The following is a 26,703-nucleotide window of genomic DNA, read 5'->3' as shown; positions in this document are numbered from 1 at the left end:
CACACACACACACACACACACACACACACACACACACACACACACACTGAGAGAGATAAACTGACACCAAGCATTGTAAATGGATGACCACAATGAAAGCAACAATGATTGCAATTACCAACATGAAACACTCATACTATGTCATAATATTGACATTCAGTCCAGTAATCCTCCACTGTAACAGCTCCTTTACTTTGCAGTGAAAATTGATTTGTATATTTTTTGCCTCTGTGTCCTTGTGGGATTTTTTATTTAAAGAGAAAGTCACAAAAATTATAATCATACTCATCAGCTCACTCAGTCCCATGTAATGAATATTTTTTTCATCTTGATCTTTTGTTAGCACTTTAATGAATTCATCAGTTTTCCATTAGAGTTCTGAAAATACTTATTCATTCAGTTCAGCAGTATAGTCAGTTACCAGAAACCTGTACTTCTCAGAGTCTTTTCCATGAATTCCTTGAAGATGAAACCCTTGTATAGGAACATTTTTGCAAATGCATCAGAGTATACCCAGAACTGTCTGTAAATGACAAAAGACTTAAAAATGACCACAGTTAAAGATTCTTCCATGTTTTCTGCTATTTCTTTTTTTGGTTGAGTATTTTTAAGTGTTTTGATTTCATTAGGAATTTATTTTAGTGTATGGTGCAATACATATCTGATTTTTTTCTAATGAAAAGCCAGTTGTACTGTACCAAAGTCATTTACTGAATAATTCATCTTTTCCCACTGCTTGTAATTCTACTATAACAGGAATGGATTTGTTTGTGAGTAACAGAAAATCTGACCAACAGTGGCTTTAATTCACAGGAGTTTGTCTCACACAAAATAAATTTGGGAGTAGAGAGAACATGGTTGGTATTGATAGTACACCTCAACAGAGCAAAGACCTACATTTTTTCCATCTTTCTCTGTACCATTCTTTATCTTCATACTGTCCCCTCATGGTTGCAAAATGGCTGTTGACCATCAGCACCACATATGAGTTCCAAATCAATGAAAAAGGAAAGGACAGAAGGTTTAAAAGGTAATACTAACCTACTTTGTCCATTTTAAAAGGTTTTTTCCACAGGCCTCATCTAGCATTTACATGTTTTTTTCCTCTGATATGTCTTGCACATTATTTTCTAGGCTACTAATGTATCTCCTATCAGTAACCATCCTTTCCTTCAGTTCATCAACTGAATTTTTTAAGAAATAAAGTATTTTAGGTATTTGCAACCTCATGTTAACAGCAGCATTATTTACAATAGCCAAACATGGAAATAACCTAAGTGTCCATCAATGGATGAATGGGTGAAGAAAATGTGGTAAACGCGTGCGCGCGTGCGCGCACACACACACACACACACTCAGAGGAATAGTATTCAGTTGTTAAAAAGAGGAAATTTTGCCATTTGTGACAACGTGGACGGACCTTGAGGACATTACACTAAGTGAAATAAGTCAGAGAAAGACAAATACCATATGATCTCACTTATATGTGAAATGAAAATAACAACAACAAAACAACACAAAAGAACTCTGAGCGAGCTCATAGATACAGAGAACAGAGTAGTTGCCAGGGTTTGGGGGGAATGGGCAAAATGGGTGAAGTGGGACAAAAGGTACAAACTTCCAGTTGTAATATAAATAAGTCCTGGGGATGTAAAGTATGGTGACTATAGTTATTAATACTGTATTGCATATTGAAAAATTGCTAAGAGTGTAGATCTTAATAGTTCTCATCACAAGAAAAGCAAAATAATTTGTAACTGTTTATGGTGACAGATGTCAACTACACTTATTGTGATTATTTTGTAATATATACAAATATTGAATCATTATATTTTATACCTGGAACTAATGTTATATGTAAATTATACCTCAAAAAAAGTGTGTTTTTCAGTTCCCTAGAGTTTTGTTTTGTTTTATGCTGCATTTGAATCTTTGAAGTATACTTATGTTTTATTTAGGTTTTCCTAAATGGTGATTTTTCTGGCTTCCTTTCCTCTTGCTGTTGGGGCTGTTTAGATAGATTCTTTTCTTTGTACTTTCCTTGGGGCCCAGATCTGGTTGTGAGCACTAAATGGCTGAATCTCACAGTTGGTACAAAGCAAAAGAGACTCTACCCTGGTGGGCTTTTGTGAAATGGACGCAGCAGGCAGCCTTCAGAGATACCTTTGAGAAGCGTCTCCCCTCTCCATCCTGCTACCCTCTCCAGTCTGTGCTCCCACACCCCCAGTCTAAAGAGCAGAGAGGATTCAGCTAGCCCCTTCAGTTCCTTTTTGATGTCCTATAGAGCTTAGTAACCCACATAATACTCATGTAGTGCCAAAATTAACTTTCTTTGGGGATATTTGACTGACTGCCAAGCTCTTCCCTATCTCTGCTTTCTGTTCCTTGCTCTTGGGATTTCTTGCTGTTCTAAGTGTCACACTAGTTCTCTTTCCTGGGACACCAACAGAGCTCAAGACCTCATTTATAACCAATTTTCCTAACAGCAGTTTGGCCTAGAAAAGACAAATAGCCACAAATTGAGAGTATACAGATAACTATGTTCACAGAATTTCGCACTCTCTGCCTTGTGAATTTCCATTCCTCCACCAAAATGTTTTAGGCTGGAGTGGGAAACCTCTGCTGGGTTCAACTGTCAGTTTCGTATTTTAAACAAGATAACACAATCTCGTGATACCAAGAGCCCATGCTAGATATTTTTCGTTGAAAAGTTAATAAATTCACTCCATAAAATAGAGTTAATTGAAAGTTCATAGTAAAATTGGAAAAAACAGGTTTGCAGTTTCAGATGTGAAAAGTTGGTTTTGGACTTCTTAATGAAGTGCTTATACTCTTGAAACTGTCAATTCTTTAAAGTGTCTATTTAAAATAATTGAAAGATGCTATATTTCACAGGTATCACCATTAGTTTGATCTGAATTCAGTAGCAAATATCCTTTCTAGTCTAAACTTCAATTCTTTTTTAATTTCCTACTTTAAATTATCTCAACTAGGACCCAAGTACAGCAAAACTGGAACTATTATTTTGAATGAATGGCTTAGAATAATGGATTAAATACTGGTTGTAAATAATAATTTTGAGCACATTAACAATTTAGATGTTGAAGATCAAAACAAGCAAAAAGAAAGACATCTTGTGCCCCTTGATTTCTGTCCATATCTACTTTGAGAAAAATGTTCCTTTTCCAGTAGGAGGAAAAAATACTGATCAAACTTGATGTCATATTTAATATGTTCTTTTTTTATCCCTTTTAGGACAGTGGTGATTACCCCCTTACCATGCCTGGACCTCAGTGGAAAAAATTTCGTTCAAACTTTTGTGAATTTATTGGAGTCCTGATTCGACAATGTCAGTATAGCATAATTTATGATGAGTATATGATGGACACAGTAATCTCCCTTTTGACTGGTTTGTCAGACTCCCAGGTCAGAGCTTTTAGACATACAAGTACCCTTGCTGGTAAGTAACCAACATTTTATTTCCTTTTCAATTTAGTTTTGTTAAATATGTTCTATTCTAGTTAAGTTTTATTTAGATTAAATATTAAATTCATTACTTTGCTCTTGAAAAATAGTTTTTCTCCAAAATTCACATGAATGGTTTGTATTCTCTAAGTAAAATGTGTGCCTATTTTGATAACTGGCATTTGATAGTTAGTCTTGAGAATGAAAATTGAAATTTTCTGGCGAGTGTTACCAAATCTCTTTCTGAACATGTATTTTCCTGCATTTTTATTTTATAACCAAATAAATTTTAAGAGTCCACCAGACCATGTTCTTTGGTAAACCCAAATAATAGTTGAAATTCCAAATTCATAGTAGTTTTTCTACTTAATTACATTGCTTCATAGTTCATTGTTATTATACATAAATGTGTAGATTTTGTTTATATATATGTATTTTTAAACAATTCTATCCAATTGTAATAGGTAAGTGTGACCTAGCTGGCATTTTTTCTATTCCTAGTGCTGTAATAACCTAAATGTAATGTCTCTAAAATCAGTTCAGGTAGGTAGGCTGAGTCCTGAAGAACTGACATTATAATTTTCACTTTTGCTTTTATTTTAGAATTATGTAGACAAATTGAGTCAAGTATGTTCTTTTTCCCCTTGTTTTTCCGTAACAAGATAATTTTGTTAATTTAGCCATCGTTCTCAATTCCTCAACGATTTTAACTGTGCTCACCTAAAATGACTAAATGATTGTTCTTTTTCTCCTGTAATACAGAGAGAGAAAATGTGTGTGTATGTACATACACATATATTTAAATACTCCCAAATTACATCCTTTTTAATAGCAATAACTCTGGCTATATTCATCTTGCACATTACCATGACAAAAAATGAGATTTAATTTAATTAATTGCATTTCATCTTGAATTTAAATTTCTCATTTATCTAATTTATTGAATGCATTGATTCTTAAACTTTAGCATGCATCAGAATCACCTCCAGGCCTTACTGAAACAGATTGTGTGGCCTTGCCCCCGAGTTTAACAGGTTTCTAGCTGTTGCTGACACTGATACTTTGGGGACTACACATTGCAAACCCTGGATTTAAAATTTTATCATTTTCTGGTTTAACCTGTTGCCTAAAGCCAATGTGATAATTTTATATAGAGTCATCCATATTTTTTTCCACTCCTTTTTCCTTTCTTAATGTGGTTAATACATATTATTAGTGTCCATTATTCCCTTAGTTGCAGTTCTATATGGAGCAAACATGACACACAGTTATTCTTTTGAGGGTGTCCTTTTTCTCACTGGGAAAAGAGGAAGATCTTTTACTTAATTTTATCTTTTTTAAAAAGGTAAAATCACACAATTTATTGTTGAAAAAATTTTCTATATAGAACAAACATCAAACATATTTTATTCTGTGTTTTGAGAGTATCCTCTTCCTCATTATTAGGAATAAAAAGAGATCTTGTACCCAGTTGTAACTTTTTGAAAAGGTACTGTAAATATACTGTTTATTACTTAAAAGTTATCTGATGCTATACAATTTTTCTTTCTATTTTCATCACTTTTAGAATCTTCTGCCCTTTATGTTTGCTTTTTTTCTTTTCTTTATATTTTCTGTTTACTTTTCATCTTTCTTTTATCTACATACAGTAATTCTTGTTTAGCTGGTTTTCAGATGCATAGTAAATGCAGTGATTTGAAATAAACAAAACTTAAACATAAGATAGAAGTTACTTCTGAATAGCCAAAATTACTGCCATAAAGAGTTATTATCTAGTTTCCCAATGCCAAGAGAGAAAGAGAAGCAAGTGTTAGATTGGAGGACAAGTGTTAGATTCTGTCCTGCTGACAGAATTGTGAAACGATAATTTATAACAAAAAAGACAAAAAAAATTTGCTTACAGATATCAAGATACAGAGCAATCTGGGGCTCCTCTGTAGCGGCCAGCTACCTCTGTTTAATCCAGAAACCTGTGTGCATTTTATATAAAAGACTAAATATATGCCACATACTCTATTTATGAACACAAGAGAAGGAATAGTATATTATAGAAATAGAATATTTTGAGTTTTAAAACATTTCAGTTTCCTGAAAAATGCAGTTTAATTCATTTGCATTTGTCCTTCACTGCCATGTAAATGAAATATTACTGTATTTTACTGACTTTATGATGGTCCATTTCAGCTCTTCTTTCCATTGGCCCATTTTCAGTGACTTTTATTATTTTCTTGTTTTTCGTATATTTATCCCTTTGGTAATCTATACATTGCTAATTTTATGTGTGCTTAAACATATTTTAATTATGGCTTTCCTCCTATTTCTTTTGAGTTGAGTTGCTCCCTCCTCCTTCCAGTGCCTTTCTGTCTTTCTTTTCTCACAATTTACCTGTGATCATGATAGCTTTTAAAACTGCCTGATAAATGCCATTTGGTTTTCTCCTCAGCTTTTTTTTATATCATCTAGCCTATTTGTATTTGTTAATTACTTTTCAAAATCAGAAATCAAGAAAAATAGGAGATCAATGTTATGTTTATACTTATTTTTTAAAAGCTAACCTATTCTCAAATTTATTTCAAAATATTACTGTGATTTCTCTGTGTACATTAATGATCATGTCTTCCAAAGCTCAGTTTCATAAAAAGTGAGACATCAGTCACCTACCCAACAACAAAGCACAGAGATCTTGCTGAGAACTTAATTCCAGGCTGGATAATAATTATCCATCTTTTCAAGGATTATTTTCTTTTCATCTTTGCTCTCTTCTCTGGTACCCCCTCCCTTTTTTTCTTTTATGGTATGTGTATAAGGGGTAGATTAAAAGATAATCATTTTTATTCACTTTGCAGGAGGAGTCTTGGGGACTAGATAAAATGGGCAGGAACATTTAATCCTCTGCTTCAAAGACTATGTGCATGGACAGTTACAAGGCAGTTATGGCCAGATATGATTATCGGCTTTGGAATAAAATGCTCCTTGACATTGCTTATATCTTAGCTGAGAAGAGAGACAATCAGGTTAGTTGTTTTGTAGGGTACAGACAAGATAAGCTTTAGAGCTTCATAAATCATCAGAGTGGTTTTATCAATAGTACTTTTAATCTATTTTCCAAATATCCCATTTTCTTGTTATTAGTTAATAATATGTCCCAATTGTCAGTGTTTATGCATTGCATTTAATTGTATACTTTTGTCACATTTTTACTAAAATTTTCATCATTTTGTAGTTCTTCAGGTTTGTTTATTCTCCAGGTAGAAGTAGTCTCATTTTCCCAGTAAACTGTGCTTTCTCCCTTCTTTTTGGAATTCTTTTTACCATTAAATTGAAACAGACTGTTAGCAATTACATTTTGTATTATATTTTCCTTATTTTTTTCTATTCTTTTAATTGGAATTGTAAAGCATACTCTCCTATATGTCTGACTCAGCTTAATAAAGAAGCTTTACACTGTAATAAAGTTTTCATTACCGATTTATCTTCAGAATTAAGTGCCTTTGTTGCTTTTCTAAATAGCTATCTCAGACATATTAGAATAGAACATAGTTTGTGGATTTAATTTATATAAGTAGTATTTTGTCATTATTATTTTGGTGGATTTACAATCTGAGGCTGGACATATTTTCTTTCCCCAATTTCATGGAATCTTCATGAAAAAATATTTTCCTCCTCCAGCTCAAAAACAAGTAGGTTTCCCTTTGTTTTACCACTGTGTTGTTTGGTATTATAAAGATAATTCTAATCTCAAAGGATCTATTTTTTAGATTTATAGTTATATTATACTTAGGCATTTGTTTTTAAAATGTATGCCAATACGTTAGAAGTTGGTGACTTCAAATTTTTGTTAGATGGCGAGATGAATAATGTTGGTTTACCTTTTTTATCTTTTGATGTTTTCTCACCTGCATAATTTTCTATGTTACAAATAGATTGATACTGGCTACCTCTCACTTCTAAAGTGAAAATGCTGATTTGAACAAAGGGGGATTAAGACTACAAAATTTTATTAATATAGCGTGGTGATTGATTCTGTTCTATTTTTTTCTAAAATGAATTCTGAAAAAATTAGAAAATGTGGTTAAGATCATCATATGACAGTCAGGTGGCTCATTATGCTGGGAGGCCAGTCTTTACCACTAGTTAACAATAATAGGTCACTCTCAGATTCTTGCGGAAGTAAACATTTCTTTGTATCTCATTGTTGAACATTATTATATTGGTATATGGTTGATTTTATATTGACATATGATTTGTTGTTGATTAACATTTTTTTACCAAGTCAGCATCTCTGGACTTTTACTCTGAGAAAAGAAAAGCTGTAAGAAATTTCTTTGTTCTCCCATCACAGACTGAAAATAATCTTGTCTCAGTAAATTGATGTCTTTTCTTTGGCTTTTGGTTGCTGAAACCATATAATATAGGGTTCATAGAATGGGTTCTGGACCAGGCTGTCTGAATACATATCCCTTTCTTCCTTTTACTAATTGGGTAATTTGGACAAGTCCTTTTGGCCTCACTTTCTTCATATGCAAAGTGGGAAAGATAATGATAGCTACCTCATTAAAAGAAATTAAGAAAGCTTGAACTAGTGCCTGACATTTAGTAAACTGCGGCTGTTATTCTGTAATGACAGTAAGAGCCAGTAGTGTGTGCAGTGTTTCCCTTCACTCGTGTTTTTTTTCCTCAGAATTTATTGAACACCTACTATTTTCGTAATAGAAGACATTGCAAATGGGGAAATCAGAAACAAGTAAATAAACAGATCTTTCAGAAACTGCTATTAAGAAAACTAACAGCATGCACTTTCATTTTTTACATATCTTTTTGGCTCTCACATGCCAAATTCTATTTATTAAATTCAGTAGGTATTTTATAACTCTTAACCAGACTGAATATTTCTGGTTGCTATGGTTAGAACCTCAAAATTTTAGGTCAATCTGGCATCATCAAAGAGCAGACTGTTAGAGTATAAATAAGCTCTCTTCCTTAATTTCTTTATATTTTCCTTTTATTCATTAAAGAAATTTTTACTTTCTCATTGCTTTGTATTTTCACCAGTGCATTTTTTTTAACTTTAATACCTTTGTGTTTCTCGTTGCTCCTCTAGATATAACACTTTTTTTTCACCTTTCTAGAATTTGTATGTAGTAGACTTTTGGTGTTCTCATGAGATTAATGCCCAATAATAGACCAAATTTGCGAGTGCCACTATATCTTATAACTGTACACATAAAATACAGTAAACTTTTTAAATGTAATTACTCTTTCAAATGTAAATATAGGTATCTAGAGTAATGTTTTACGTTTTCTAGTTACAGAAGTATCATTTTCTTAGATTTATCACCTTTACTTTCTGTCATCGGGTATGAAAATTAGTTTTCTTTTGGGGGCTAGTTTTTGTAAAGAAATTATGATTTTTAAAATCATTTTATAATCATATCTTTTATGTATCAACTTGGTAACCTTGGACAAGTTACTTAACTTTAGGGCCTCACTTTCCTCATCTGTATAGTGTTGCTACTAATAGTCCCATTTTATAGGAGTGTTGTGAGGCTTAAATGAAATAATTCGTGTTAAATGTTTCACATATACAAGTCATTCAGTAAGTGTCTGATATTATAACTGTGATAGAATGACAGAGCTTGCTTGGTTTGGCTCTAAAGAGGATAGAGAAATTGAGAAAATTTCTTGTAGATTTTTCATTAATACTTCCATGTTGTATGTTTAAACATTTTCTGTACATATAAAATTACATATACAACTTACAAAGAATTCAGAATAGGAGAAAAGTACAAAAATAAAAATTAGCCATAATCATACCACTTCTTAATTTTGTCATGACATGTCGGTGTTTCCTTTTATGTGAGGATTTTTTATTTTATTTTTAAACAAATAATAGGATGTTATAATCAATTTTGTGGGGTACATTTTCTGTACTTTTAATTTTTTACAATTATGTTTGATAAGACTGTTGTTTTCTAAAATCTTTATGTCCTTTAAGTTATTTAACTTTTCTGCCATTATTTGGATCCTTTGTCTTTTGTTGAAACCTCTATCTTTTAAAATTTATTCTCTCCTTTTTGGGTAGCATGTTTTCTGATAGGTTCTTGAGAAAAAGAGTATTGGAAAAGTATATATTTGAGATTTTACATGCCTGAAAAATTATTCTTACATTTAATTGAACCAATGTGGAACTTATTGAAAATTTTCTTCAGAATTTTTCCTCTTGTTTCCAATATTGCTGTTGAGAAGACCAATCCTGTTTCAAAGTTCTGATTCTGATCCTGTTTCTTGTCTTTGGAAGCTTTATGTTCTTTTTGTTCCTGATTTTCTGAAATATCATGGTGATATACCCTAATGTGTGTATATAATTCCCATTCATTATGCTGGGCACTCTTTATAGAATACATATTACTTGGATGTTAATCTGTTGAATCAATCCTGAGTTTCTTGTTATTTCTCTTTTAGCTTCCATTCCTTAGTCTTTTTGTTCACTTTTCTTGTATTTCTTCAGCTTTATTGAGCTTAATTTTCATTATCATTTTAAATATTCTAAGAGTTCTTTTGCATTATCCAAGTCTTTTTTTTTTAACACTGTTTCATGGATGTAACATTTTCTTTTATCTCTCTTTGACAACGTTAATTATTACTCTGAAGTTTTTTTTTTTTTTTACACCCTACTCTGACCTCTTTTCCAATTCTCTGCTTTTATCAGTGTCTTTCATGTTGGAAACGTTCCTTAAGTATCTATTCATTGGCTTTCTAGTCATTGCTGACAATGAGACACTAAAGAGCAGATTGCCAGAGAGGGTGGGGGTTGGGGGTGGCATGGGTGTGTGTGTGTGTTGTGTTTGACAGGGAGGGGCAATGGCTCTGGCCTCTTTGGTGAGCATCACTGTAGGGTGGTCCTGTGATCACATACCATTTTCACTGTGGACCCTAAACTCTTGATAATTATTTTTCCCTGGGGAAGTTTAGCTTCTTTGCAGAAGGATCTTTCAATCTCCTTAAGTCTGTTTGCTGTCTGCCATTTGGGAGTTAATACAGGGTGAAGGAGCACCCAGGGCACTCTGCACTTCACCTGTATCCCTCCTCTGTGTCTGATGAGTCCAAATCTCTGGTTTATATTCTTCAGGGAATAAACTTTCTGGACTTCCAAGATGAGTGTATGTTGGGGGAATTGCCTGACTGCCTAGGTTCGAGTGGAGATTTAATTACTTACTATACAAACTTTGAAATAATGCTCCTATTTCCAGACCTTATTTCACTTCATCTTCTGTGGACACCAATACTTCTCCAATTCCTTAATGCTTTTGGGTTCTACACACCAAAATTGTTTTTCTTTTTGTATTTCTTTAGATATAGTTGTCAAGCTTTTTCAACCATTCGGTTTGATTTGCATGCTTCATCCGTCTGCTTTCCATATACATATATTGATACATTGTGGTTTGGGGTTGCAGGTAATTTTCTGGATTTATTGAAGAAGAAAATTGTTTTCTCATTATTTTGGTTGGGTTTTTAAGAGACAGGGATTGATTAAATGTTTATTATTTGGAAAGAGGAAGTTTATTGTAAGCCTTTTTGTTTTTTTAAATAAGTTTTTTAAAACTAAAGAAGGAACATAATTGCAATGGAATACTACTCAGCCATAAAAAATAATGAAGTAATGCCATTTGCAGCAACATGGGTAGACCTAGAGATTATCATACTAAGTGAAATAAGTCAGAAAGACAAAGGCCATATGATATCACTTATATGTGGAATCTAAAATATGATACAAATGAACTTATTTACAAAACAGAAATAGACTCAGACATAGAAAACAAACTTATGGTTACCAAACGGGAAAGGGGGTGGGGGAGATAAATTAAGAGTTTGGGATTTGCAGATACCAACTACCATATATAAAACAGATAACAGTGTTGAACTATATAGCACAGGGAACTATATTCAATGTCCTGTAATAAACCATTATGAAAAAAATATGTATATATGTATAACTGAATCACTTTGCTATACACCAGAAACTCACACAACATTGTAAGTCAACTGTACTTCAATTTAAAAAAAAAAAAAGAGGGAATATAATCATACCTCTCTTTAAAATTTAGTTTTGTCCCATTATCATATATATTTCCAGGGTTTATAGTAATAGTTTTCAAAAGTATAGTAGGTATCACTAAATATAAAGACAGCTTTTTAGTTTTCATTTTTATGTTGAAGAACACATAAATGCAAATTGTTGAATAGTAAATAAAAGGGCCAGTGTCCATAATCTTAATTTTAACCATCCCAGTTGCCAATAATCTCTTTTGTTCCAGTTTTTGTTTTATATGTTCCCAGCTCCAACATTGTTTTTCTTCTTTTGGGGCTTTAAATTCTTTGATACTCTGTTTTTTAGTGTTCTTGATGTCCTCACTGCCTCCACTTTCCTAGCATAGATTCTGTTATTCAGGTTTATTTTAATCATGTCCTTCTCATGAAGGATCCTCAACATCCTTGCCCTCCATTATACCCCCTAGGAAAACCTCATATTACTACCTGTTCCATACCTACACAAGTGGAGCTGAAAGTGGCTATAGAACAACACATAGTTATAATGGCTGGGCATTTTACATTTTTCTCTCAAGTGGACCTTTAGTGCTGCCTAGCAATCCTATTACAGTATTCTATGCCATGGATATTCCTACTTTCTTATAAGATTATTTCACACCTTCTCCTCAAACCTGTAGCATCTGCTATCCTCTTTTCTTCACAATTAGCTGATTATCTTGCTAGCTTTATAGAGACAGAAGAGAATCCTTCAGTGATTAAACCTACTTATCTAGGTGTACCAGTACACATATACTCTGCTTTTTCTTTTATTACAGTACTATCTATCTAAAGTTAGTCCTTGCCCTTGTGCAGTGGATCCAATTCCTGTTCAAGAACTTTACTCTTCAGGGTGTTTTTTCTCTCTGTCCTGCTTCAGTTCCCCCATCCCCTTTATCATTATATTAATATGCTATAACAGCGTTTATCTTTTAGAAACACTCTGTATCAGTTAGGGCTCTTCAGAAACACAGACTCATCAGGAGATATACTTAGGTACTTATTTTCTTATTTGCATACACACACACAGATATATATATTGGGGGAGAGGAAGATTTATGTTAGTGAATGGCTCACACAATTTGGGAGCTGGCAATTTTAAAATCTGTAGGGCGGGCCAGCAGGCTAGAAACTTAGGCAGGAGTTGTACAGTCTTGAGGCAGAAATTGTTTTCTAGGAAACCTCGGTTTTTGCTCTTAAGGCATTCAGCTGATTGGATGAGGCCACCACATTATTGAAGGTAGTCTCCTTTACTTACAGATGTTAATCTTATCTACAAAATACCTTCACGGTAACACCTGGATTAGTGCTTGATTAAATAACTGGATACCGTAGCCTAGCCAAGTTGACACATAAGACTGACCATCACACCCTCCCTTGTTTCCACATGCTCCTTAATTATAGTCCTATTTTTCTCCTTTTCTTTATAGCAAATCTTAAAGAATTATTTCTATTTACTGTCTCTACTCACTCTCTTCTTATTCTCTTTAAACCCACTCCAATCAGGTTTCTATCTACCTGTTCACTGCCTTTGCTCTTGTTGAGGTCAGCAGTTACCTTCTTAGTGTCATCTTTCTTGAAAGACATAACTACTTCTTCCTTCTTGAAGCACTGTTTTGGTGGACTGTAGAAAGCTAAACTGTAAATATTGAATTATCTCAGACTCAATCTAAAGACGTTTTTATCTTTATTCACTCCTCAGTGAATAAAGTGAAAACCAATTCCATGTTTTTATTATTTCTATTAAAAAATAATGGTAGTGAAATCACAGCAAGATCTTTTTTGACCCACTTCCTAGAGTAATGGAAATAAAAACAAAAATAAACAAATGAGACCTAATGAAACTTGAAAGCCTTTGCACAGCAAAGGAAACTATAAATAAAATGAAAAGACAGCCCTCAGAATGGGAGGAAATATTTGCAAACGAATCAACAAAGGATTAATCTCCAAAATATATAAACAGCTCATGCAGCTCAGTATTAAAAAACAGACAACCTGGGACTTCCCTGGTGGTGCAGTGTTTAGGAATCCACCTGCCAATGCAGGGAACACAGGTTAAAGCCCTGGTCCAGGAAGATCCCACATGCCTTTGAGCAACTAAGCCCGTGTGCCACAACTACCGAGCCTGCGAGCCACAACTGCTGAGCCTGCGTGCCACAACCACTGAAGCCTGCACGCCTAGAGCCCGTGCTCCACAACAAGAGAAGCCACTGCAATAAGAGGCCCATGCGCCACAACTAGAGAAAGCCCCCGTGCAACAAGGAAGACCCAACACTGCCAAAAAAAACCAACCCAATCAAAAAATGGGCTGAAGACCTAAATAGACATCTCTCCAAAGAAGACATACACATGGCCAAGAGGCACATGAAAAGCTGCTCACCATCACTAATTATTAGAGAAATGCACATCAAAACTACAATGAGGTATCACTTCACACCAGTTAGAATGGGCATCATCGGAAAATCTACAAACAACAAATGCTGGAGAGGGTGTGGCGAAAAGGGAACCCTCTTGCACTGTTGGGAGGAATGTAAATTGATACAGCCACTATGGAGAACAGTATGGAGGTTCCTTAAAAAACTAAGAATTACCATATGACCTAGCAATCCCACTACTGGGCATATACCCAGAGAAAACCATAATTCAAAAAGACACATGCACCCCAATGTTCATTGCAGCACTATTTACAATAGCCAGGTCATGGAAGTAACCTAAATGCCCATCAACAGATGAATGGATAAAGAAGTTGTGGTACATACATACAATGGAATATACTCAGCCATAAAAATGAACGAAATTGGGTCATTTGTAGAGACGTGGATGGACCTAGAGACTGTGATACAGAGTGAAGTAAGTCAGAAAGAGCAAAACAAATATCGTATATTAACACATATGTGTGGAATCTAGAAAAATGGTACAGATGAACCGGTTTGCAAGGCAGAAATAGAGACACAGATGTAGAGAACAAACAAGTGGACACCAAGGGGGGGAAGTGGGGGTCAGTGGGATGAATTGGGAGATTGGGATTGACATATATACACTAATATGTATAAAATAGATAACTAATAAGAACCTGCTGTATAAAAAATTAATTAATTTAAAAAAATGATGGTGAGAGAGTAATGCTGTCATACGATTTAAAATTCCAGATTTAAAAATGTTATATGGTGAAATGTCAGTGTTCTACCCATGGCTCTCAGCCATCAAATTCCCTTCTCCGAATACAACCAAAGTTGCCTGTTTCTTTTATATCTTTCCAAAGATTTTATGAATATGATAGCACATACATATTCAGTGAGAGACAGTATGGTGTAGTGGTTAAGAACTTAGACTATGGAGCATGACGGCTGTAATCAAATTCTATCTCTGCCAGTTACTGGCTGTGTAATTGCCAAGTCTCTTAGCCAATCTATACCTCAGTTTTCTCTTATGTATAAAAGAAATAATTATAGTACTTAACTTGATAGAGTTGTGAGGTATAAATGAATAAGTGTGTGTAAAGAGCTTAGAAGAGTGACTGGCACATAATAATAAATAATTCATTCCTTCTTCATGCGTAAATGATATTATAATATACACAGTGACAGGCATCTTGCCTTTTTTTCCACCAAGAAGTTTATTGGCAGACTTTACAGCATATATAAATCATGCCTCATTTTTTTCTAGTGGCTGAACAGTCGTCCATTGAATCGATATGTTACCCAGTTTAATGGCTCTAAAAACCAATATTTTTATGATGTATATCTATTAACCATCTCCACTTAGATAACTAATAAGCACAAGACATTCTAATTACCCTTGCCTTTCCTATTTCTCTCATTTCCTATATTATCATATTCTTTTAGCTCTACCTTGAAAATATATTTCGGATCTAACTTTGTCTCCACCTACTGCTACCACTTCAATCCAAGCTAGCATTGCTTTACTGAGTTGCTCAAGGCCAAAAACTCGAGAATCATTATTGTAAGCTTTTGGCAAAATATGTTCAGTTCTCTTTCAGTGTTCTTCTATTTGGTCTCCCTTCTTCCACTTTTACTCTTCGGTAGTCTGTTCACATAGCATTTAAAAGTATAAATCAGACTATTTCTCACCCACACCAAAATTTCCAGTGGGTCTTATCTCATTTAGATTTTTTTTTTTTTTTTTGGCGGTTCGCAGGCCTCTCACTGTTGTGGCCTCTCCCGTTGTGGAGCACAGGCTCCGGATGCGCAGGCTTAGCAGCCATGGCTCGCAGGCCCAGCCGCTCCGTGGCATGTGGGACCCTCCTGGGTGGGGGCACAAACCCGTATCCCCCACATCAGCAGGCGGACCCCCAACCACTGCGCCACCAGGGAAGCCCTAGATTTAATTCTTGAGTCCTAACTAGTTCCTAGTAAAACTCTTACAACCTGGCCTTTTGATTTCCTCCTCAACCTTGTCTCCTGCTTCTGCCTATTTCTGTGCTTCAGCTACACTAAGTACCTTGCTCTTTTATGAGTCCCCTCTCATAACAATTTACGTCATAACCTTTGCACATTTTATTCCCTCTCCTTGGGACACTTTCTGTCATGTAATCATGCTCATTGCCTCATGCATGCTTAAATATGAGCTCTTCAGAGAGGCCTAGCCACCCCATTTGCTCTCTGTCCTTTTTACCATACTTTACTTTTTTTAACGATATTTTTTTTCTTTAACTGATAGATTTTTTCATTTGTATATTATCTATTGATATATTATTTTCTCCTCACTAGAAGATAAAAATCATGGAAGCAGATACTCTGTCTCATTCACTTTTGTGCTTCTAGTACACAAAACAATGCTCAGTACTTATGGATTGGTAAATGAATGGGGATGCACTAAGTAAGTGTTTTTTGAACTCTCTGTGGTGAAAGACTAGTTTTTTAATTATGATCTTAGTGTCATTTTATTACTAGATTCAGTAGACATAAGATTATTCTGTCAGATTGTTATAAAAATTTCTAAAAACTTACTTCCAAATTTATACCTTTAATGAACTGGTAACAAACCATTTGTGGTCAACACATATTTGCAGAACACATTCTTAGTAGCACAGCGGTAGAACAAGTTTGCCATTCTGTAGCCAACAGTTAAAATATGAAGGCTAAATTAAGTATTCTCCTTGGTAGACAAAGAGAAGGCACTTCAAAGCCCACATCATAGAAACCAGGCTGAATTACTGGATTTATAAAATTCTGTTAATAATACCAGTAAAACTTAAGTAGTGCTCAGTCTATGCAGGAATGAGTCTTTTTTCAGTGGACTCAATAATCCCTATCACAATCCCCATGTTGTATCTATATCGTTAAGTTAGAAGTCTCTCCTCAATAGCTGTTTATTTGCTTATATGTTAGTATGTAAAGTGAAAATTTCAGTGAAGTTTAAATTTTACAGGTCCATAAACATCTCAGTAAATACTGCTCTATCATATCTAATATGTTTCTGAAAATATATTGATCATTTTGCATTTTTTTTTAGTATGTTGATATATTTTGTTGTTTATATATACCTAGGATGGGAGGAGGGTCATTACACAATGACAGCTGGAGTTTGGGTTCTGGGTTCCCAAGGAGATATATAGCTGAAGACAAAAAACAATTAAGTTCAAGAAAATTTGTATTTCAGCTTCTGCTGGTGAATTCCAGCCAGAGTTGGTGTTAATTTTAATGCTTTCCAATTCCTTGATCTTCAAGTCATTTTATTTTAGAGATCTAGAAGTATAAACTGAATTAAGGTCCATTTGGGTATGACTTTGTATGCTTAGGACAAGCTCTGTTAAACTGTTATCTGTTATCCCTGACTTGGGCAATTTGAATGCACCAGATCCCTTCTGCCTTTGAGCTATTCTTTTTTATACAGATTAATTTTAAGAGTACTTTTAACCTTCAGAGGTATTCTACTGACAATTTGTAAAATGCTATAAAATCACTAGCCTATATTTTGAAACACAAGAAGATTTTTCAATTTATTATATTTAGATGCCATATCTCAGGAAAAGGGAAACATTTTCATTTAAATGCATTTCTAACTACTCACTAACTTACATTTTGTTTTTAGGATTTTTGTCTTATATTTTGGTTTGAGGGCAGTAGCATTGCTAGTAACATGGATTTGACCAAAATGTAGATAGAGTTTCCGAATAACGAATTGTGTGTGTGTGTGTATGTGTATGTGTAGATAGATAGATATAGTTACACTATTATGTATACATGTTTATATATGTAATTAAAGGGAAATTTTAGAAGCTTTAAAAGAAATGCATGCTCATCTTTAGTTGTGTATATGTTTGCAGATGTTTAGATTGGTTCTTCCAAAACACTCATTAATAACTGAACATTCGTATTTGCAGATAAATAAACTAAATGAAAAAAAAGGGAGATCATTTTGCCATCACAAACTTTTATTCCTTTACCAGAATTCCCTACACTCTTATCTCAATGATGAAAGTAAATTTGAATAGACAAAAGGTTAAGGTTTGTGTCATACCTGTTCCTCAGAGGACTTGAAAGAGAAGTTTGATAATATTTAATTAGATTTACAAATACAAGTGAGTGTTTAAAAATACATTAACACTGTGACTGGGGAAACCGGTCAGAAATTCACAGAATATATTTTTAATGAATTTAATGACTTTGGTAGGTTCAGTCTATTTTTCAGGGATCAGAGGTTATGCCATTCATTGAGGTGAGGAACACAGGGAAAGGACCATCTTTGGGAGTAAAAGTCATGAACTGATTGTAAGCAAATAAGACACTTTGACGCATCTAAGTAAAGGTATTAAGGAAGCAATTATATACACAGAATTGGTGGCCAGAAGAAAGGTCTAAAAGGTTTGGTTAGTATGCTCTTACTTAGGTTGTGTATGTTTGAAGGTGAGGGAAAGGGGTTGTTGAGGAGACTACATAAATCCTTCCTGCTGATAATTAGGATGGGTCCATTTTGGGTGTTTTGGAGTTTTTTTTTTTTTTTTTTTTTTTGGCCGCACCGAGCAGCTTTTGGGATCTTAGTTCCCCGACCTGGGATTGAACCCAGGGCCACGGAAGTGAAAGCACCAAGTCTTAATCACTGGACCACCAGGGAACTCCCAGGATGAGTCTGTTTTTAAGTGGGAATGTTAATGAGCCAAGCTTATAGGGACACTGAGGCAGAGAAAATTGTCACAGGCTAAAATGGGGAGTTTATTTCTATAAAATAATTTTTCGTCTTTCTTATTTAAATTATGCCTAGATTGTAAAACATAGAAGTTGACTAGTTTCCTTCCATCATCCATTTCTGTTATAAATTTGTAATCTTATGGATGAAATTCTGATTCACAAGTAAATACTGTAATCTTACTTTATTTCATAGCCATGAAGCTCATGACTGCTCTGGTGAATGTTGCCTTAAACCTCAGTATTCATCAGGATAATACACAGAGACAGTATGAAGCTGAGAGAAATAAAATGATTGGGAAGAGAGCCAACGAAAGGTTGGAGTTACTACTTCAAAAACGCAAAGAGGTAAGGTTCACAGTAACTGTGATTCTTATGTTCTGTAAATGTGTAGTAAATATATCATATGTGTTTTTACTCTCTCTAAAAAGGTTTGTGTGTATTTTTAAAAGTTTTTTTTTTAAGTTTGATTATTTGAGCTCAGAGTTTTCAAATGAAACTGGAATTTGCTTCCAGCCAGTGTTTGATTATCTGAGTGCTGTCTGAGGGCAGAAGAGAAACACAGAACAACCATACTTTAGAAAGAAGGTGGTCTGGGAATTAGATAACTCAAAAAGATTATCAAGCTGTGGGCCCAGAAAGCACAGTAAATACTAACATCAGAACTAGGGGCCAGCAAAGATGCATTGCAGGAGAAAGCCAAAGACTATATATTAGTAGATGTATGAGACATTTCTGTTAATAATAAGATTGGTTCCAATTTTACAGTGAAATTTTCTTATAAATGTGTTGAAAGAGATTTTAAACTGGATTTTTAGTAGGCAACATTTTTATTCATCCAATCAGAAATGAAATTTTAGATGTAGTGTTAGTCTGTATTTTAACTTGAGAAAAGAATAATGTCTCAATGCTATAAATATATTGCTGTCAATAAATAATGGGTTATAACAGGCAGCAGGAAGCAACAAACTTATGATTAAATTATGGTCTGTGCTGTATTGGAGTGCTAGGACTGCTGTAGCATATACCACAAACTGATTTTTCTTTTTTTTTTAATTATTATTTTTTAAAAATTCTATTTATTTTTGGCTGCATTGGGTCTTCATTGCTGCACGCGGGCTTTATCTAGTTGCGGAGAGCGGGGGCTTCTCATTGCAGTGGCTTTTCTTGTTGCAGAGCATGTGCTGTAGGTGCACCGGCTTTAGTAGTTGTGGCACATGGGCTTAGTTGCTCTGTGGCATGTGGGATCTTCCCAGACCAGGGTTCAAGTCCAACCACTGCACCACCAGGGAAGTCCCTGATTTTTCTTTAGAACAGAAATTTATTGTCTCACAGTTGTATAGGTTAGAACTGGCAGATAACTCTAATCTTCACATGGCCTTCTCACTGTGTGTGTGTCTCTAAATTTCTCCATTATAAAAAGGAGACAGTCATATTTGATTTGGGGCCCATCTTACTCCAGTATGAACCCATCTTAACTAATTACATCTGCTACAATCCTATTTCCAAATAAGGTTTGAGGTTCTGGGAGTTAAGACTTCAGCATATGAAGTTTTGAGGAACACAGTACAACTCATAGCACATTCTATACTAGAAATAATTGTAAGTAAGTTTTGGAACTGTACTTTAGTAAGAACTGCTAACCAAACTGTATCTCTTATAAATTATTTAATTTTTTATATAATAAATGCAGCAAAATTAGAACTTATAGTAAGTTTCAGTAATTTGATTTACTATAAAGGTATTCCCAAAGTTATTTCAGTAAAACCCAAAACAAAGCATATAGCAAAAGAGAAAGTCTGAAGGAATTTTATTGTCACATTTGTATAAATGCACTAAAAGCAAATATTTCACTGCAGAACAAATTAAAATAAAAACTATCATCTTGAATGTGATTTTGTATCAGTGCTTTTGTTCCTTTTGAGTAGTAAACTCAAACTTTAACTTTGATGTGTAGTATTGCCTGAAGTTTATTTATATCTTTTCTATAGTATTTTATTTTGTTGCTGCATTTCACCACTAATGGCTAGTGTCCTTGCTATCTTCTGCTGTTCCTCCTATATTGGAAATTTGACCAATGCTCAGTTTGTTGCTAATCAGACGCAGAGTAATATTTGGATACTTTAGGTGGAATAGGAACTTTCTTACACAGTGGCAAATATGATAATCGAGGATGATCTGTTACCAAGAAATGTAAAACCAAGCAGGGGACCTGGTTTGGACAGGAGAGGTAAAGAAATTGAGGCCTACTCCGAAAGCAGGTGATATTTTGTGGTAGTAATCTGGTCACACTTAACCACACCACTCCTTTTTAGTCATTGTGTAATACATGTTGAGAGAGACAGAAAGTGGTTTTAAGCCAATGTAGAAAAGCTATAGAAATAATGAAAGAATACTGTTAATTTCAGACATCTGTTGCACAATATATGAGAAAAAAGATTGAAAATTACCCAGAATGAGAATAATCAGGAATTAAAAACAATTGGAACTCTTTATTACAAATAAAATGATCAGTATTTTAATTTATATTTTTATTTATTTTTCATTTCAGCTACAAGAAAATCAGGATGAAATCGAAAATATGATGAACTCTATTTTTAAGGGTATATTTGTTCATAGATACCGGTAAGGGATTTTAAAAATCATTTAGAACATTTTTAACTTAAATAATTTATTGCTTCTTTGTAGTCCTAGGCAATAAAAATATAAACTCTCTAATTATTTGTTTTGTTAGCTGGAAAACAGCTTTGGGTATAAAAGCTAAATAAGTGTACTGTTAACTGTGGTCAAAATTGTACCACCACCATCATTGCCACACTCTTCCAGATTCAGAACATATACTGTTAGAGATCCTATGTACTTGCATTTGTACTGATGTAATATTAATAAGATATCATTAAGTTAATGTGACCTTAATAAGATTTGATTGTCTTCATATTTGAAAAAATTAAATTCCCTGCTTGTGGCCCTTTTGTACTCATCTTGTTATATAATCAAATTAACCAACAGCGTTTTAAAAATGTGTTGGTTAAGATGGGAGAAATGAGTACAGTAGAGGGCACCTCTGCAGATAATGCAGCATCTTTATAACATCACTCTTCTTTACCTTCAACTATACACAAGAAAATAGGGTCAAAGTATTTCTGAAGTATTTTTGTCATGCTCCATTGCAAGTTGTCCTTCTGTGAAATGTGTGACCTATTAAAATACTACATGAGCGTATTTCATGGAGAATTAATGAATCATATACATACGCTTGTTGCCTTCTATTAATTAGGCGTGATTTGATATGTTTAGGCAGATAGACACAGATAATAGATGCACTGTTTTTAGACACATTTAAGACTTTAATTGGCCAGTTAGTTTTAAAAGTTAATTAAAACAGGGAGATTATTTTTTTAAAAAAGGAAAAATTTGTAACTTTGATAACTTACCTTAAAACATTTTATTTTAACTGAAAATGTAAAACTCTTTTGAAATAGAACCAAGCCTTTTACTTTGAATATGAATTCTTTGAATGGAATTTCACATCCTCTTTCTTACATAAACCATGCATGTAATGAATTATCAACAAATTTATTTTCAAAACAAAAATTTCCATATACCTGCCATGCAGTCTTTTTTTTAAATTACAGCTTTATAGACGTATAATTAACATAAAATAAACAGTACATTTAAGTGCATGATTTGATGACTTTTCACACACACACAACACACAAACCCCTACCTGTAAAACTACCACAGGCAAGATAATGAATATATCCATTATCCTCAGAAGTTTTCTCCTACCACTTTGTAATTCCTCCTTTGCTGCCACTCTCCCCCTTCCCCATCCTTAAGCAATCAATGATCTCCTTCCTAACTGATTTGTTTACATTTTCTAGAATTTTATAGAAATGGAATTTACACTTTGTACTCCTGATTTTTGTTCGTGTCTTGGTCTGGCTTCTTTCACTAATAAAATTAAGGTCTTTCATCCTTAAGACTTAACTGTAAGTTTTTTGTAGATTAACTTTATCTGGTTGAGGAAGTTTCCTATCCCTAGTTTTCTGACACTTTGTTAGGAATGGATATTGAATTTTGTCAAATACTTCTCTCCATCTTTTGAGATCATTATGTCATTTTTCTTTTTGAAGAGTGTTAATGTGGTGAATTAAATTGGTTGATTTTTTAAACGTTAACTCAACCTGAAATTCTTGGGATAAAACCCACACACATAATCATGATATATTATTTTTCTTCATTTAAATCTTTTTATTGCTATAAAGTCATTTTTTTTGAAATGTAGATGATTTACAATGTCCTGTTAGTTTCGGATATACAGCAAAGTGATTCAGATATATATATAGAGATAGATATAGATAGATAGATAGATATAGATGTATGTATAGATATATAGATATATACAGTAAGTCCCCTACATACAAATGAGTTCCATTCCGAGAGTGTGTTCGTAAGTCCAATTTGTTAAGTCCAACAAAGTTAGCCTAGGTACCCAGCTAACACAATTGGTTTTTCAGTACAGTACTGTACTGCAATAGGTTTATAATACTTTTCACGCAAATAATTCATAAAAATCAAACACGCAAACAATAAAACATTTTTCATCTTGCAATACAGTACCTTGAAAAGTACAGTAGTACAGTACAATAGCTGGCTTACAGAGGCTGGCATCAAGTGAACAGGGAAGAAGAGTTACTGACTGGACGAGGGAGAGGAGGTGGGAGATGGTAGAGCTGAAGGATCGTCAGCAACAGGAGATGGAGGGCAAGCTGCAGTTTCACTCATGCCCAACATTGATGGCACAGGTTCTGGTTCCTTGCTGGATTCAGTTCTGTCTACCCTCTTGAAAAAATAATCCAGTGATGTCTGGGTAGTAGCTCTTTTTTTCTCGTCATAAATGACACAGTAGCACTGAATTGCATCCTGAATGGCTGCTATAACCTTTCTGTACTGTCCCACATTCGGCTCCTGTGCCTCAAAAATTAACAGTGCCTCCTCAACTAAAGAAAATCCCCTTGCCATTTCCTGCATCGTAAATCTCTTCAGTTCTTCAGTTACTTGTTCTTCCTCTTGTCTCTCTCTTTGTGTTTGCTGTGGACCTCCAATTCTTGGTGCCTCTTAGCAGTACCAGCTACATCACTGCTGCTTTTACACTTGCTTCCAGACATCCTGGGCTTGAAATAAAGATACTCTACTACTATATAAATTACTGTACAGTAAAGTACACAAAAGCACAACCACTTGAAGAGGATGCACACACATCACAGTGTACGCCAGACATGTGAACTAACTTACATGATTAGACATGCGAACACACGTTCGCGTCTTTGAAAGTTGTCAACTTGAAGGTTCGTACGTAGGGGACTTACTGTATATGAATGTATATCAATTTTTTTCAGATTCTTTACCCTTGTAGGTTATTACAAAATATTGAGTATACTTCCCCGTGCTATACATTAGGTCCTTCCTGGTTATCTGTTACATTTTATACACAGTAATGTGTATATGTTAATCCCATCCTCCTAATTTATCTTCTCCCTGCCCATCCCTTTTGGTAACCAAAACTTTGTTTTCTGTGTCGGTCACTCTATTTCTGTTTTGTAAGTGAGTTCATTTATATCTTTCTTTTTTTATTGATTCTTCCAATATTGTTAAAATGACTCTACTACACAAGGCAATCTACAGATTCAAAGCAATCATTATCAAATTACCAATGGCATTTCTCACAGAACTAGAACAAAAAACATTTTAATTTGTATGGAAATACAAAAGACCCCAAATAGGCAAAGCAATTCTGAGAAAGAAAAACGGACCTGGAGGAATAAGGCTCCTTGATTTCAAACTATACTACAAAGCTACAGTTGTCCAAACAGTATGGTATTGCACAAAAATCAATGGAACAGGATAGAAAGCCCAGAAATAAACCCATGTACCTATAGTCAATTATTCTACAACAAACGATGCAAGAATATACAATGAAGAAAAGACAGTCTCTTCAAGAAGTTGTGCCAGGGGCTTCCCTGGTGGTGCAGTGGTTAAGACTCCATGCTCCCAGTGCAGGGGGCCCAGGTTTGATCCCTGGTCAGGGAACTAGATCCCACATGCATGCCACAACTAAGGAACCCACGAACTGTGACTAAGACCTGGCATAACCAAATGAATAAACAAAATAAATTTATATAAAAAAGTGAATCATTTAAAAAAAAGGAAGTGGTGCTGGATAAACTGGATAGCTACATGTAAAAGAATGAAATTAGAATATTCTCTAACACCATATACAAAGCTAAACTCAAATGGATTAAAGACCTAAATGTGAGACCAGTTACTATAAAACTCCAGGAGGAAAACATAGGCAGAACACTCTTTGACATAATTCGCAGCAAGATTGTTTTAGATCTGTCTCCTAGAATCATGGAAATAAAAACAAATACTTTTTAAATGGGACCTAATTAAATTTAAAAGCTTTTGCACAGCAAAGGAAATAATAAACAAAATGAAAAGACAACTTATGGAATGGGAGAATATATTTACAAACAGTGCACCACCAAGGGATTAAGTTCCAAAATATACAAACAGGTCATACAGCTCAAAAAAAAAATAAAAAATAAAAAAACTGGGCAGAAGACCTACATAGACGTTTTTCCAGAGAAGACATACAGATGGCAACAGGCACAAGAAAAGATGCTCAACATCATAATTATTAGAGAAATGCAAATCAAAACTACAGTGAGGTATCACCACACTCCAGTCAGAATGGCCATCATCAAAATGTCTACAAATAATAAATGCTGGAGAGGGTGTGGAGAAAAAGGAACCATCCTACACTGTTGGTGAGAATGTAAATTGGTGCAGCCACTATGGAGAACACCATGGAGGTTCCTTAAAAAACTAAACATAAAGTTACCATATGATCCTGGAATCCCACTCCTGGGCATATATTCAGAGGAAACTATAACTTAAAGAGATACATACACCCCAGTGTTCATAGCAGCACTATTTACAATAGCCAAAATATGGAAGCAGCCTAAATGTCCATCGACAGATAAATGGAAGATACAAGTGAAGTTAATTATAAAACAAATAGACCCACAGACATAGAAAACAAACTTATGGTTACCAAAGGAGAATGGAGGGAGAGAGGAATTAGGAGGTTAGGATTAACATATAAACACTACTATATATAAAGTAGATAACGAATGAGGAACTACTGCATAGCACAGGAACCTATACTCAATATTTTGTAATAACTTACAAGGGTAAAGAATCTGAAAAAAATGTATATATGTGTATGTGTGTGTGTCTGCGTGTATAGCTGAATTATTGTGTACACCTGAAACTAACACAACATTGTAAATAAACTATACTTCAATTTTTAAAAGATAAATTAAAAAAAATTTTAATTAAAAAAAATATTCTTCCAATCCAAGAACACGGTATATCTTTCCATCTGTGTTGTCTTCAATTTCTTTTTGCCAGTGTCTTATACTTTTCAGAGTACAGGTCTTTTGCCTCCTTTTGTAGGTTTATTCCTAGGTATTTTATTCTTTTTGAAGCAATAACAAACGGGATTGTTCCTTTAATTTCTCTTTCTGATGTTTTGTTGTTAGGGTATAGAAATGCAACAGATTTCTATATGTTTTGTATCCAGGAACTTTACCAAATTCATCGATGAGGACTAATAGTTTTCTGGTAGCATCTTTAGAATTTTCTATGTATAGCATCATGTCATGTGCAAACAGTTACAGTTTTACATCTTCTTTTCCAATTTGGATTACTTCTATTTCTTTTTCTTCTCTGATTACCTTGGCTAGGACTTCTAAAGCTATGTTGAATAAAAGTGGCGAGAGTGGCATTCTTGTCTTCTTTTTGAACTTTGAGGAAATGCTTTCAGTTTTTCACCATTGAGTATGATGTTAGCTGTCTGTCATATATGTCCTTTATTATGTAGAGGTGTGTTGCCTCTATGCCCACCTTCTAAAGAGTTTTTATCATAAATGGATGT

At 34.2% G+C, this 26,703-nt stretch overlaps 1 protein-coding gene across 2 annotated transcripts in view; it reads left to right on the top strand.

Annotated features, from left to right (window-relative positions):
• The window catches only part of STAG1 (STAG1 cohesin complex component), a 431,541-nt gene that overhangs the window by 255,787 nt on the left and 149,051 nt on the right, over positions 1 to 26,703 (top strand). The window contains exons 7-9 of one of the 2 annotated variants that reach the window (XM_027091619.1): positions 3,256 to 3,460; positions 18,895 to 19,046; positions 21,250 to 21,323. In XM_027091619.1, the coding sequence (XP_026947420.1) occupies positions 3,256 to 3,460; positions 18,895 to 19,046; positions 21,250 to 21,323 (431 nt within the window). Of the gene's footprint in view, positions 1 to 3,255; positions 3,461 to 6,378; positions 6,480 to 18,894; positions 19,047 to 21,249; positions 21,324 to 26,703 lie in introns of those variants that run through there. The other variant, XM_027091620.1, reaches the window with a different exon arrangement.

The sequence above is a fragment of the Aethalodelphis obliquidens genome, unplaced genomic scaffold (genome assembly GCF_003676395.1).
Source record: "Aethalodelphis obliquidens isolate GAN/ISIS:26980383/991018 unplaced genomic scaffold, ASM367639v1 scaffold72, whole genome shotgun sequence".
In the NCBI taxonomy this organism is placed as follows: Eukaryota; Metazoa; Chordata; class Mammalia; order Artiodactyla; family Delphinidae; genus Aethalodelphis; species Aethalodelphis obliquidens.
Note: the sequence above shows the minus strand (reverse complement) of the source record. Positions and strands in the feature narration are given on the sequence as shown.